The following is a 15,201-nucleotide window of genomic DNA, read 5'->3' as shown; positions in this document are numbered from 1 at the left end:
TGCTTTTTCCTTAGCGCGAACGCCATAGAAAGGTATATGAGCGTGTTAATTAGAATAAGAATATGTATCGGCGGGACGAGAGGAAGAGCAGAGGAGGAGTGCGAGAACTCTCTCTTTTCTCCGTGCATTATACGAAACGCAACCCATTAATGATGCTAATGCGCCGCATTGTGCAAATGCGCGCCGTCTCGTATCGTCGGCCGAGTCGCGCCCCGCAACGCTACCAGCGTGGCTGCTTATATACACGCAAATATATATATATATATATATATATATATATATATATATATATAAGTATCCTTATACGTATGTACGTATGCAGCTTGTTAGATGAAGTTGTTGCGGATCGTTGTTGGAACACAACCTGCGCGCACAGGTATACGCGCCGTCTTTTAATGTAGACATCGGGTCGCCGCGGTGTTCGCGCGCGACGCGGATAGAGAAGAAACGCGCAGACACGTTTTTCCGACGATGCGGCACGACGGGATGCATGTGCATACACACACGTGTGTGTGTGTGTGTGTGTGTGTATGTGTGCGTGCGCACACGCGCCCGCGCAGCCGCATAGTTCCCTTCCGCAATTTATGCGGAATGCGGTCCCAGGCGCCGCGGAGCCCTTACAATGAAACACCGTAGGAGGCTGCGGGGATTTCAGGGAATACCGCGCGCGCGAGAGAGAAAGAGAGAGCGCATTTAGCTGTTAATGAGACATCGCGCGATTTTATTAACAGCTGAGTGCGATTTAATCGGAATAACGCGCGCACGCCGCCAAATTGCCGCGCGAGAATGATGCGATTGTTCGACATCTCGTTTCCACCTGTTAACTGTCGAACGTGGCGGCGATACGTAACCGCGACGTGAAGAGTGAGTTGTTTTCACAAAAAGTCGTTTATGATGCAGAGGTTATTTATATTATGATTACATATGTGGATTACAATCGTTCGTTTCGATGCAATTGTCTCCTGCGGTATACATTCGCGGTGACAAAATAACGGATAAACGGTATGCAAAATAACGGCACGAGAAAGATGCCTCTTTCCCGCTCTGAATATACTTATTTGAGGGTAACAGGTAAATTATGTAATCTATTTTTTTTCGCGTAACTTACACGCAGAGAATGTTACAGTCATCTCTATCATACAGTTTCTTTTCGATTCTATTGCGTTAGCGGGCTGTTAGAAAGGTCTGTCTCGCTGAGAAGCACAGCGAATTTCGCTAGAAACGTAACCAATTTCTTAACAAGCACATCTCAGTTTTTAGAACGTGCAAGCGGCAGATTCGACATGAGAGAACACAATTACTGCAGAATGCCGATCCGTTTCTCATTCACCAAATTCCGCAGCAATTTCCGTGATAAAATTCCCTCCGTATGTAAACTTAGCTATCTACGTAACTCAGTTCTCGTGCAACCTAATTATTTATGTAACTTAGCTCTCGCGCAACTTGTATCACAGTTCCTTCGTGCGGAAATGAAAGGAAAACAGTAGAATTCGGAAGTCCAACGATCGTTAAATCCGCCAAAGGTCGTCAAGACTACCCATTTAACATATACGTACTTACATTATAAACGCGAGACACCCTTCAAAGTTCCTTTTTTGTCTATTTATATACGTACATACGTACCTAAAGATCGTTGCCACAAAATCGGCGATCGTATTTAAGGGGAAAGAGAAATAAAACGTGAACGCTCGCGCATTAGTTTGTTTCTCTTTAATTATTCCCCGAGCGGCTTTTGCGTGTACACGCCGGGACATTTTATTGCACCGATCAGCGGCTGCACGTAGACGTCGAGATCCCGAGATAGAGCTGCGTCCACGCACGCGGCTCGCCGCGGGATAGAGGAGAACGAGCATGTAGGTGAAGGCTGGAGGGCTCTCCAGGATGTGTCGAAAGTGAAACTCAAGGTCTCGTGCGGTCTCTCTCGTTGTGTGTTGCATGTATATGCATGACTATTGTCCGCCCTCATACGGGCTCGATCATAGCTCCGCGATAGAGCACTTCGATCCAGGTCCTTGGAGAGTCTCCGCTTCGGCGTCGCCGGACGCGATCGTACATTTTCGCGCAGGGACGAGCGCGTCATTGTGGAGAGAGAAAAATGGCCTGCGGAAAAAGTGCGGATCGCCGGTCAGGAGCCTGTCGATTCTCTCGAGTTAACACACTCCTCGCCGACGGTTCTTGGTTCCCCTTGAGGGCCCTCGCGCTCGCTCCTCTTCCTCCGAGTCGCGTCCTCGAAATCGCCCGAAAATACGACGGTCCTCAGACCGCGTGCTTCCTCGTGCTCGGCAGGAAGCACGTGAGAAGGATGCATACTGAAAGTCGCGAGATCAAGCAGTCGCAAGGTTAGCTCGCATCGCGATCATCCGCGATTAAACAGTTTGTAACGGTCTCAAACGCCGTTTGTGAGACTGTCTCGGCGTGAAATCTGTCGGATTTGACGAAATACTGACCACGAGACAGAGAAACGCAGGGAGGAATACGTACGTAAAGTGAAGCACGCCAGATTGATGATCGGCGCCACGCAGCCGTGCGCGAGCAAGACCGGAAACATGAGATTACCGATCATGGATCCCAGCCTTCCTACTATCATTTCCATGCTGACCGCCATGGCTCTGACAAGAGAACGCAAAATTCAATAACGTCGACCATCGACTTAACGGTATTCGCCCGGTGCATCGGACAGGCGTTGCAAATGCAAGTGACGAACCTCAAGGATGTGGGGAAGAGCAGAACGGTCGCGCCCACCAGGACGTTGAAAGTCTCGCTCAGCAGTCCGACGAACAAGCACGTGAGCACGAGGATGATCCACATGTTCGTGGCCCAAATTAGAGATATCAGGCACACGAGGGCGCAACTGTAGCTGATCACTGCGTCCACGAGGAAACGCAACGATTAGCCTCTCCCCCCCAGTGTGATTCGTTGCAGTCGTTTTAATCGAGCACTCAACAATCCTCCGTTTTGCGACAAAAATTACAAACGTTGGAAACTACGACACGTTCTCAACGGAAAATAAGGGCCTTCGCACAATGAGAACAATTTTGTCCTAATTCCTTTTACTCATATACTGAGGAAAAACGCTTGAAAACTTATTTCTGGAGGACATGAAATGTATTCACGGGAGTAAACTTTATTTCACACAAAAGTGAACTTTATATCCCACAGATAAAGTATCCAGTATTTTTTCTCAGCGTAGATAGAAACGCTTGAAAATTTATTTGTGAAATGAGCTTTGTATCTCGCGAATAAATCCTTAAGAAATCCTATTTCTTTCTTTCACATGGAGAGAAAAGTGGTGCACTGCCCAGAAATGACCAACGAATCACACGGAGGGCTAACAATTTCGTATCTAGATGCGCAAGAGAATAAGAATGGAAACGGAGGAGGAACTTACGTAAGAGATACTTGTGCTCGATAAAATTAACGAGCACGCTGGCGATGAGAATGAAGGCGCTCGCAGTGATCGACACGACAATAGTGCCGGTGTACATGGACTCCTGAAAAATCACATCACGTTAATTGCAGGCGCAGGCGACGCGCGATCTCGCGTCGTCGCCTTACGTTCTCGGGGAGGCTCACCGGTGCCGTCGCGACGGTGCTGTTGTCTGCGTCGAGCGACGTCGAAATATCGAGTATCTCGCAGAAGGTAGGATTAGTCACGTTGGTATCGAAGTTCTTAAAATTCTCTATCGTCGCGAAGAGCTGCGGCTGCCAGAGGCGCAAGGTGTTGAGGCTGCAAACGACGCGACGAATAATAGCGGCGCGTCAATATTAATCAGCGTCGCAGCGAGTCCAAGATAAGCCGCGCGAAAGAATCGCACGTTGCAAATAAACATTCGTCGCTGCTTAAGCATATGATCCCGCGGCGTGTCGTCGGCGTTTCGTCGGGCCGAGCCGCAGTCGGAAGTCGTCGCGGCATCTTTAATCCGGAGGCTCCGCGCGGACGTCTCTCGTCGAATCTCGGCCATCGACGCGCGCTTATTTTCATGCGTTATCAACGTCGAAATCCGCCTCCCCGTTCCCGGCGTCAGCGGAAAATTTTCCGCGGGTCCGATAAATGCCTCCGCGAACGAAAGGGGTACTTAAAATCTCGCGTTGCGCGCGAATTGCACGGTTAAACCGACAAACGGCGCCGTTTTATTTTTGTTATCGCCGTACCTGACATCCCTTAATTTAGTAGAAGATTTTAGTAGGCGTCTCTGACGACGAGGCGCGCAAGTTACTTTGAGCCGAGGACGAGGATACGTGTGTGTATTCAGTTTTATTTTTGTTATCGTCTCCTCGCTGACACCCTTTAATTTAGTAGAAGAATTTAGTAGAATTTAGTAGAACACGTGATGCGACATCCGCGCGGCGATGTGTATCCAGATAATGGGAGTATATCTCAAGCTAACAGTCGGAACAACACAGATGCATATAGCTCGCGGCATATACGGCTCTCTCTGTCTGCGCCTCTCTCTTTCTCTCTCGCGCCCGCGCTGATAAGGTCGTAAATCCTCGGGTCTGTCATTCAGACATCAACGCGGCATTTATACGACCAAACGCGGTATTAAAATTTTTTACGACGAGTCACTCGTCTTATTGCATCTCGTAAAAAGCGCCAGCGCGATTCCATCCGAGTAATCGCGGAGTAACTTACACGCTACCGCTCTACTATCGCGCGCGCTGCTACTCGCCACTCTGATAACTCTGATTTACGACGCCTACGCGACGATCACCTCGCGGCAATGCGCGATTATTATTGTGCAACTAATAATAACGAGGAATTCGATCCGATTCGAAATCAATGCGTCGAACGAATTCCGACTCTTTTCGCGCGCCTACGAGAGCAGTCGAATGCGAAACGCCGATGACAGAGAACGATTCGTTGCACTCGTGAACACGCGGAGTCAGCTCGGCAAGAAATAAATATCATTTATTTCGCCCTTTTACGGAGTAAACTGTGACGCCTTCCGCTTCCTTACACAGGAAATATTTTTTTCTTGGGGAAGATATTTCCCTTTTTTCTTCTCTTCTTTTTATGAGACAAATCAATTACTTTCATTTCTTATTCCAACTTCTTCTTACGCCAAGCTAACACCTCGTGTATTGTGGACGAGCCGTTACGTGTTTCTATCAATGACGTATATACATAGACCAAGCATTCTCGTCTGTAAAGTGAAGCCGGAAGTTGGCAGTTTAAAACAGAGTGAGAAAGTTGATACGCCTCTAGTACTTTCTCACTCTATATTACTGACTGTCAAGAAGGAGGGTTCGTTTAACACTGCAAATACTTTAAATAAAACAATGTGATCGATCCATTCGTTACTCTGAAACACTTACAGCACTAAATAGAACTATTTACAGTACTAAACCTTATCCAAGAACTGTATCTCGTCATAACAACCTAACCTAACCTTTTTCATTTGACAGTGAAGTGAGAACAGGATAAGAGCAATTGCTATGATTATTTATACACAGCATAAAATATTATAAATATCAATTTTATGTCGAGATAAGTGAAATATATGGTTTTATTCGTTTAGTTCTGCACTGCATTATATACAGCACTTGACAGCTTGACAGCGGCCATATTCTTTCTATATGATAAAATGAAAAAGCACTAGGAACAAATCAACTTTCTCACTCTGTTTTAAATTGCCGACTTCCGGCTTCATTCGCTGCTACAGCAGAAATATAGGAATGCTTGGTCTATTTATATACGTCACTGGTTTCTATGTATATCATCATCGCGCCGTCGAGTACTCACCTCAGCATTCCACCGAATTGCACGGTAACGAACAACAGAATACGCGCCAGATGCGGCTTCGAGAGAATAGGCATCATCTGCCGGATCCCATCCTTGAAGGACGACTTGGCGCGAGAATCCAGCGATCGTTCCGGATCAACAATCATATTGTTCAAATTCATGTCGCCCAAGGCGCGTATCTGACAAATGAAAAACATCGTCGTCTAAGCAATTTTTTTATTTTTACGGAGATGTCAGATGCGAATTAGAATATCTGTGTATGCGCTCACCGGATAGTTGTCCTTAGGTAGGCCAGTGTTCATGCTGTAGATCTGCTTGAAGACCTCGAGCGCGTCCTCGTTGCGATTTTGCGTCATGAGAAACTTGGGGCTCTCCGGGAAGAAGCTGAGGCAGAGGATGCCTATCATCGTCGGCACTCCGCAGAGGGAGAGAAAAATCCTCCAGGAATTATAGACGAAGGCGCCGTCCCAAAGGACGATCGACCACGGCTGAGGGACCACCAGCCAAGCCAGCACTAGTCACCACAGTGCGACAGGAACATTAAACGTTACTTTTGCGTGTGACGTATCGATATCTAATCTTTACTCAAAATTTCCAGCTCTATTCTCAACACATTCGCTAATCAACTTCGCACACGTGTGACAGCGATAATTTTGTCTATTAGTTCGATGCAAAAGGTTTGCCGCGCGACATGAACGAAATAAATACAAAGTAGAAAATCATTCAATTTTGAAGGATTAATAATTTTCACAAATGAAATGTAGACGACATCGAGTCGGTATTTCTGTAGACACTTGACGAGGAATTTTTATTTTCTTCTTGAGAAACTTAAACTCTTCCTACGAGAATTTAAGAGAAAAATAATAAACCTTTTGCATCGATTTAATGTACCTAAATAAATAAACTATTTTGCACAATTGCATAAAAATAAATATAATGCGGAGAGAATTTCTCGTATGAATAATGGTAGCAAACATGCTAATTTTACGAAGACATACGCGTCGTTAGTCAAGTATACAAAAAGGATTTTATAGCAAAAATTACTACTGACATTTTTTAATTAAAGAATTGATTTACATTCCTCAGTAATTCATTATTCTCCATTTCATGTGTGTTATTTATATTTCAGGAACTAAAATATATGCTACTGACACACATAATTTGCTATGTTTGCAATGAAATTTGCTGTTTCTTAACAAGGTAGATTATCTTATCTTCATTCCCGCACTACCGGAAACATAATAAAATTGAGAGGAATTTGTGTGAAAAAAAGCTAAGATATTCTCTACGTGTATCTTTCCGCCAGTTTGATTCTGCAGATTCCGTGGATCGCCTTACCTGCGTTAACGACGCATCCGAATTGAACGGAGAAGCCGACGAGGATCGGGATCTTCGCCCTGTTCTTATCGCCGTAGAATTCCGTGCAATACGCCATGAGGGTCGCGTGCGGCCCGCTCACGCTGACATGAATTCAAGTTTATTCGCTCGTAAACGTTTAACCGCGATAAACGCGCGGAATGCAACAGAATTCAGGTGGAAATAGAGCGTGAATGACGACAGGAAAAGTTCAACAAGCGGTCTTCTCAAATGAAAATCAGCTGGATCGTTATCACTCGGGAGAGCATAACATCGCGCGCAGAGGTTATTAGATTATTAGATTATTAATCTAGCCCGAATATAATAAAACGCAATTTCTTTATCTGTCTTACAGCAGGCCGCTGAGGAACTTGAAGAACACGAGCGTGCCGAAATTCTGCGAGAAGCCTGCGAGCACGTTGCAGACGCCGTCCGCGAAGTAGCCGTACAATATGACTTTCTTCCTTCCTTTCACGTCCGCGAGGAATCCCCATATGAAGCCGCTCATCACCATACCTATGGTGTCATTTCGCACGATGAGTTTGCGCGTGCACTTTGTGCGCACATTAATCCGATAATTCCTACGCGGCTTATCGGCTCGCGACGTCGTGGTGGAAACTCACCCACGTAGACGATAGCGTTCAGGAGGCCTTTGTCGAACAGAGATAATCCCAGATCGCTCTCCGCCGACGCGAGTATCATCGACATATTAGCGGTGTCCACGCTGGACGCCCAGGAGGCCGGGATAATCGCGAGGATGAGGAAATACTGGAACTTGCCGCTCCCAGCGGCGCTGATCGCCGTCTCGAAGTCGGCGATTTTCGCGTCCTCGACTCCAACTGTCAAGCGTGTACGATTTAGCAGAGTTTAGTCACAACAATTCGTGAATTATGAGTGCGATTAGAGGGCGATGGAAGATCAATGAGGTAAAACGAGTCGAAGAATCAATATTTGAAAATGTGGACGGACGTCACTCTGTGTCTTTCTATCTCCGAACAAACAAGCCAGTTAACGGAAGAAAGAAAGATTGGAATGACAGCTCTGTGACTGTCAATTAAAATTATACAAATGACTTTGAGCCATCGAGTGGTCAATTTAAGCACAGATGCACATGTGTTGAAGTAATGACTCACTCGAGTAATTAAAATTCAATAGTAATAAATCAGCAGGTAATTAAAGTTACAAATTAACATTTTTACAGTTGGTTAACTGAACTTTTTTTTCCAATTTTATGAGATAGATAGATAGATTTTTAGAGAGAAAAAGAGATGGAAACGTAAACTCAAAAAGCTCACGGCTCGTTCTCGCCTGAGGTTTCATTTTCTAAAAGTAATCTCGGCGAAATCTCTATGGCGGTAAAATCTATCCTGGCAAACATTTGGACGGCGTACTCACTCGAGTCTGTTTGTTCGGGTTTCTTCTTCTCGGCTGTCATGTCAGTCACGCTAGCGTGTTCTGTTAAGCGTACGACCTCACTCTCGCAGCAGATCGCGTCGTCGTGCGTAATATGCCGAATATCAGAACGCGAATACCAGATAACAGCACATCGTTCACTAGCGGGGATCGATCGAGGAATATACTGTGATTTTCAATACGAAGTGCCGCGTCTGTCGGGGCTGTGACTTTATTGAGGCGGCTTCCGTCATGAAGAGGAGCGTTCGATAGCAGGTGATTATATGCGTGGCGCGCATAGATTCTATAGGAGAATCTCTCTCTCTCTCTCTCTCTCTCTCTCTCTCTCTCTCTCTCTCTCTCTCTGTGACGCGCGCGAGTTGATGAAATCATCCCGCTTTCGAAGACATTTCCTCTCCCTGTCACCTTTTCGCGCTCATCGCACTTGATTTTCAGCAAACAATTTTATCGCTCGAGAGTCAACTCCGCGCGCTACTCCGACCCGCTCTGATTTACTACGCGCGACGCTCATGGATTAGTGTGTGTATGTGTGTGTTTTTGATGCAATCGACGACGGAAATCAATCGATGTTCGCCAATATCTGTAAGTTTTTCGGGAAAATTTTCCTTTTAATCTCGCAATTGTGACACTTCACCTCACCATGGAAAGTGCCAGTTGGGAATTTATCGTACACCTCGGTGAATTCTTTCTTCAGTTTACTGGCGTCGATTTCCAAATCGTTTTTAATTTTATGAACGTCGCTTTATTCATTCTTTCATCCGCCGCTTTATCTACAATGTTACCCGCAAGTAATTGCAAACACCTATATTTGAATTATCGCTTATCGCCCATTAGGGCGATAAGTGTCGATAGTCTGCATGTCGTGTAAACATTTCAAACTAACAAAAATATACGAAATGTTGTCTGCCTTGACATTTTCAAATATATTGATTTGTTCTACTTTATTAATCTTTTATCACACTTTAACCTTCTAACCTTATTCGTTTCGGGCATACTTTAATCATGTTCAGAGTCTAAATAGACCCAATGGTGAGAACTCACTATTTAATTGAAATATATGTATTTTTTATATCTTTTATTTTAGCATTATATAAAATAATTTAATACAATATGTACTGACTTTTTCTAAAATAACTCGAAAAGTCGCGAAGTATCACATTTGTATTTAGAATATTACAGAAACTGTGTGAACTTTGAAACTGCTCTTATAAAAAAAACCTAGAGCACGACTGGAATGTTAATCGCGCTCATACTTTGCGCACTGTCGCGGCATCAATAGGTATTCCGGTATTAATGGGAATAAATTCGCGGCATTAATCAGATTTCAGAACTGTTGAATTGTTATTAAAGATATAAGAATATAAGATAAAGATAAAGATAAGATATAAGATAAAGGTATAAGATATAAATTAATAAAAATGATAAAAGACTTAGATTGAATGAAAACTTAAAATGATAAAAGACTTGTTTTAGATTTTCTTACATCTTCGTATTACACAACGTCTACAATCGAGACATAAGATGTCTTATATTTTGACGTCTGAGACATTTTTAAGACATCTTTTAGACGTCTTATGTCTCGGTCTTAGACGTTATGTTGTGTCGGTAAAGTGTCGTATCAGGATTTTCTGCGACACTTGTTCATAACTGTCAAATAATGTGATAACCGAGCTGAAGTTTTCTTTGTTGGCTCGTATCTTTTAATCCAAGATAAATATCTGAGTTTCGTTTGTTCTTAAATCTCGTGAAAAATTTTAAATTGTGGTATTTTTTGACTACTTTTTTAGTTAGATACTTTTTAACTGTCTTCTTGAGTAGTGAAGAATTCTGATTTGTTGTGAGAGCTAGCATTCTCATTTTTATGCGCAAATTTCTTCTAAACTGATCGAATACCAATTAACTGTTGATGCAGCAGTGATTTTGTAATTGCCATTAAATTATGTTACAGTTTCCATTTAAATTTCGTTACGTGAGTTTCGTAGAGGTTGACGTGGAAGATTTCCGACCTCCCTCGCAATTCACGCTGAAAATCGTAAATTTCCTCTGGCGACGAAAATTCGGTACTTTTGTACAAATCGTTGTCTCTTCTGTACAAAGCCCCGTGAGAGTAATTTTACGGGCAAGGATGCGAAATTTGACATCTTTATGCTAACATAGGCCCGCGCTTTATTTTATCAAGTCTAACGTCTCGCACAGTGTATAACGTAAAAGTAACAAAGTGCTCCTTCGATTGAATTACAACAGACATTCCTCTGAATTCGTAATTCATTCGGTAAGAGACTGTAAAGGAGCTGTAATCCTGCTGAGAATTCCCTCAATCCCTAACCAAGCAGTATATATTACTTCATTTACGATCTTTAGATCTTCCATGCTCTCGTTTCAGTTCTTTCGTTTACATTATTCGCAGAGGTGAAAATAACTAATCGACAATTATCCACCGTCTAATATCAGTAGACTTCAAATTCACAACTACTCGTTCGCAAACATTTCAATTTTTATTCACTACCTCAATATTTTTCGGTTCTTATAAATAATCCTTAATATACAAGTTTATTTGAATTAAAATTTTATAAAAGTTGAAGTTGCAGAGAAAATTAATACGTTTGTTACCACAATTATTTATTTGAAAAACTCTTCTCACAGGCCACTTCATATATATATACATATTTTACATAATATTGTAAAATAGATTCAGTTTGATAACGTAGATTACACATATTCTGTTACACATATGTAACACTGGTCTCGTGTGAGAGATTGTTGCATTGTATATACACTAAGAATAAATATTGAAAATTTATTTGTGGGATATAAAGTTTACTTCTACGAAGTAAAGTATTTCTGTGTGGGTGTATGTAAATATATAAATTTTATATCCCACGCAAACAAATTTTTAAGTATCTTTTTCTCAGTTGCATAAGAAAAAAGTTTAGTTTGATCAACTAAATTTCTGATAAAATATGAACAAAGTTTCTGTAGAAATTATCAAAATTCTAATGACAAAATTAATAAAATTTCTGGTTGAATAGAATTCTTGAATAGAATTCTTGAATAGAATGGTGACTTTTCATACTGAAACTTTCTGGTTCGTTCATATTTCACCAGAAATACGGTTAATCTAAACCTTCTTTCCGTGTATGTAACGTAGTGAACGTGTTAATGTCTATCAAATATCGCATCATAAACTGTCCGTGATAAGATTTCCGAAAGCACGAACGGTCATCTTCCACGCGGTGTGAAGTCTCCCTCGGAAATCTCATGGCGATGACAGCAGTTGTGTCCAGAATCCGCGCCGAAGAGGATCTCCGTCGAGCGAGAACTCCACGGAACTGTTCTCGTCGATAGACACGACACGGTTCGCGTCGTCGCAAATCATTCCGCCCGCGCGCTAATAAAAACGCGCGCGACAGCTCGCGTCAGGTCAGACAGCTTCGTTCGATAGGTAGCGTGCAGAGCGAGTACACGAGAGAGAAACGCCCGCGCAGTCGATCGCAGACGGCATATCGATTATCATCATCACTATCACCATCGTCATCATCATCGACAACTCGTACGAATCGCACTTTATTCGGCTCCTGCGTGACGATGGTGTCGGAAACAACCCGTCCGTCTTGGAGAGCTCTTCCTCCCAGGTAAGGCGGTTAGTTCGACGCATCTCAACGGCGATGACAACGGGGATCGGTCGTAAAACTTTCCGCAAGACTTTAGTCGCGTCCCACGTAAGTCGCACGTTCAATCGATAGCTTCCTTTACCGCGTCTTACTGTCATACTTTCGCTATTGTCACCTTTTCCGATCGTCATATTCCCGCGATAGAGATGGGACTCTTGGACCCGTGTTAATGGCCGTCACTTGAAGCTTCACGCGACGTTTCACGACGGAAACGCTGAGAAAGACTAGTAACTATAGTATGTAGCGTACAATATAATCGTTAAGTACAGACGAAAGTCGCGCTGGGTGTAATAAACGCGCGCACCAACATCGGTATCTGTCTGATAGAGCATGCGGTGTTTGTCGGGATAAGTGCGACGTGAATTGCACGTATTGTACATAGACCCGAGTCGATATTTTAATCCTTCTTTCGACCGCAATATTCCATTTAATGCCTACTTTAATACCTCGAAGCCTATGTCAATCTCTTGAATTCTATTTATCCTACAGCTTTGTAAGCTCAGCTTGGAAAACTCTTTTTTAGAACTTAAAAGTGGTATTTTGTGCGTTTTCTATCATTTAGAAGCACTAACAAGAAAACCTACCCAAAAGTTACAATCCGATTTCTTTCTAATTTGGCACAAATATAGAAGTACAACAAATATTTAGGTCATATTTTTTCATTTTAGCTCACTTTGTGTTTCGCGGGCAGTTTATAGCTTTTCAATGTTCTCATTCCTATCACCAACAAGTGCAACAAAAATGCATAAGAAATAAAATTGAACACAAGATATAGGCGTTTTTTGGTTTACTGATTATGAAGTCAAATGTGTAAAATTATTTGCATAAATAACAAAGTGTTTAAACAAAACATGTAAAAAGTTGAAAAAAATTATTTACACAAATAATTTTTCGGTTTGGCCGGGATTCGAACCATTTTTGACTAATTGAGCACAGATTTAAAATTTTTCGGTTGGAATCTCGGCTAAAGAAATTTAGAATGGTTCGTGTCTCAGCTATGCCGATTTTGTTAAAATTTTAATTAAAATTGCTGGATTTCTTTCTCTCGATTTGGCCGAGATTCGAATCATTTTTGACTAATTTAGCACAGATTTAAAATATTTTGGTTGGAATCTCGGCTAAAGAAATTTAGAATGGTTCGTGTCTCAGCTATGCCGATTTTGTTAAAATTTTAATTAAAATTGCTGGATTTCTTTCTCTCGATTTGGCCGAGATTCGAATCATTTTTGACTAATTTAGCACAGATTTAAAATATTTTGGTTGGAATCTCGGCTAAAGAAATTTAGAATGGTTCGTGTCTCAGCTATGCCGATTTTGTTAAAATTTTAATTAAAATTGCTGGATTTCTTTCTCTCGATTTGGCCGAGATTCGAATCATTTTTGACTAATTTAGCACAGATTTAAAATATTTTGGTTGGAATCTCGGCTAAAGAAATTTAGAATGGTTCGTGTCTCAGCTATGCCGATTTTGTTAAAATTATTTAATTATATATCTTGTATTCAATTTTATTTCTTACCTATTTTTGTTGTATTTGATGATAGGAGTGAGAATGTTAAAAAGCTATAAACTGTCCGTAAAACTCAAAGTGGCCAAAATGAAAAAAAATAACCTAATATTTTTTGTACTTTTATTTGTGCCAGATTAGAAACAAATCGGAATGTACCTTTTTGGATAAATTTACTTATAAGTGGACTCTAGAAGTTCAGTTTCCATGTATATTAAATGCACATTGATCCTTCAGTATGTACAGATGTTAGATGTTAAAAAATTCAGGTCGAGAATAAGACTAAAATTTCGACTCGGGCTATCACGTAACTATCACGCAACATAAGCTCCGTTATTATTAGTCGCTCATCGTAAATATTTCCTCGTGTGCAAGAATTCCGCCTCTTCGCCGAAAACTGCGTGTATGCGATTTTCCCGAAACGCGAAAATAAATAAGACGTGAGATAGTCATGTGTGCTTTGACAATCGCGATGCAATCCAACGCGCAAGTTTCGCCAGGACTGAAGAAAATTCATTTCAATCTTATTAACTGCATAAATTTCATTTCAAGAGCGAACCTTTCGGGAATCCTTGCACGGCTCGCGGAAACAAAGTTAAACCTGAAAATTACTGTTACTTTCTTATTTTTATACAGATTTAATTTGAAGGACTTTCCGTCGGTTTAATGAGCGAGAATCGTCGCACGGCTCGCGAGAATAAAAACGCCGATCCGAAATTCGTTTCAAAATTTCATTAATTGTGTAAATCTAATTTCAGGAACGGGATTTGCCGTCCGTTTCAGTGGGCGAGAATCGTCGTACACGGCGAGAGAACGAAACTACCGACCTGAAATTTATTTTAACTTTATGAATCGTACATTTAATGGAACGAATTGTACATTTTCAGGAACGAATTTTTCGTCGATTCAGCGAACGGGAGTCGGTCCCCTCGCAGGTATAAAAATGCCGATTTTGATTTTAATATACCGTCAATGTATATATGAGTTTATGTAATCTCGGGAACGAGTACACATCGTCTCGAGATTTAGCGAAGAACGCCGCTCGATCCGCGCGTTCCGCCGCGGAACCGTGAAATCCGCTCGTTCCTCACTGTTTTTCGCTGGCTGCGTCTTGACGTCTCGCAGATGACTCAGCTCGGAGCGAAGGAACGAGCTGCTCGTTACTCTTCGGTATTCGCGTACCTCTCGTCGGATCCTCCAGCTCGGCGATACGGCACCGACCGTATGTGCTCGAGCACCTTCACGCAGAAGAAGAGATAGAGAGAGAGAGAGGGAGAAAGGGTAGAGAGAGAGGGAGGAAGAAAAAGAGACACAAGGTTAACGTATCGCGAAGTTCGTTTCGCCGGCGGAGTAATTAAAGTTTCCCCGGATTCGAGCCGTGGAACCGACGTTGCGTGGCAAGTGGCCTGCTTTCTGAGCGACGATACTTCGGCCCCGAACGAGGAGAGAAACAAAAGTCCGTCCTTTTGCCGAATGAATGAAGGTCAGCGTGGAATAGGTCGGATGATCTAAC

The 15,201-nt window shown here is 42.4% G+C and overlaps 1 protein-coding gene across 1 annotated transcript; it reads right to left on the bottom strand.

Annotated features, from left to right (window-relative positions):
* Positions 1–901: 901 nt before the first annotated feature.
* Positions 902–8,779, bottom strand: LOC116850541 (synaptic vesicle glycoprotein 2B-like). Its single transcript, XM_032828948.1, has 11 exons — positions 8,495–8,779; positions 7,723–7,938; positions 7,453–7,615; positions 7,082–7,203; positions 6,013–6,257; positions 5,744–5,922; positions 3,574–3,727; positions 3,389–3,491; positions 2,705–2,864; positions 2,482–2,609; positions 902–2,309 (listed from the first exon to the last, which is right to left on the bottom strand). The coding sequence occupies exons 1-11, from the start codon at positions 8,532–8,534 to the stop codon at positions 2,257–2,259; spliced, it is 1,563 nt and encodes a 520-aa protein (XP_032684839.1). The 5' UTR covers positions 8,535–8,779; the 3' UTR covers positions 902–2,256.
* Positions 8,780–15,201: the final 6,422 nt, after the last annotated feature.

This window comes from Odontomachus brunneus, unplaced genomic scaffold (genome assembly GCF_010583005.1).
Source record: "Odontomachus brunneus isolate Ranch 3 - 2012 unplaced genomic scaffold, Obru_v1 Obru_scaffold_005, whole genome shotgun sequence".
In the NCBI taxonomy this organism is placed as follows: Eukaryota; Metazoa; Arthropoda; class Insecta; order Hymenoptera; family Formicidae; genus Odontomachus; species Odontomachus brunneus.
The sequence above is the reverse complement of the archived record's forward strand: the minus strand, read 5'-3'. Positions and strand labels throughout refer to the sequence as shown.

Bases quoted from the DNA above. Each gene is read 5' to 3' on its own strand.
- LOC116850541 (XM_032828948.1), bottom strand. From the start codon at position 8,534: ATGACAGCCGAGAAGAAGAAACCCGAACAAACAGACTCGA. The intron at 3,728-5,743 runs GTGAGTACTCGA...CGTCGTTTGCAG, and splicing joins CAATTCGGTGGAATGCTGAG to CCTCAACACCTTGCGCCTCT. The intron at 2,865-3,388 runs GTAAGTTCCTCC...TCGTGGACGCAG, and splicing joins CGAGCACAAGTATCTCTTAC to TGATCAGCTACAGTTGCGCC.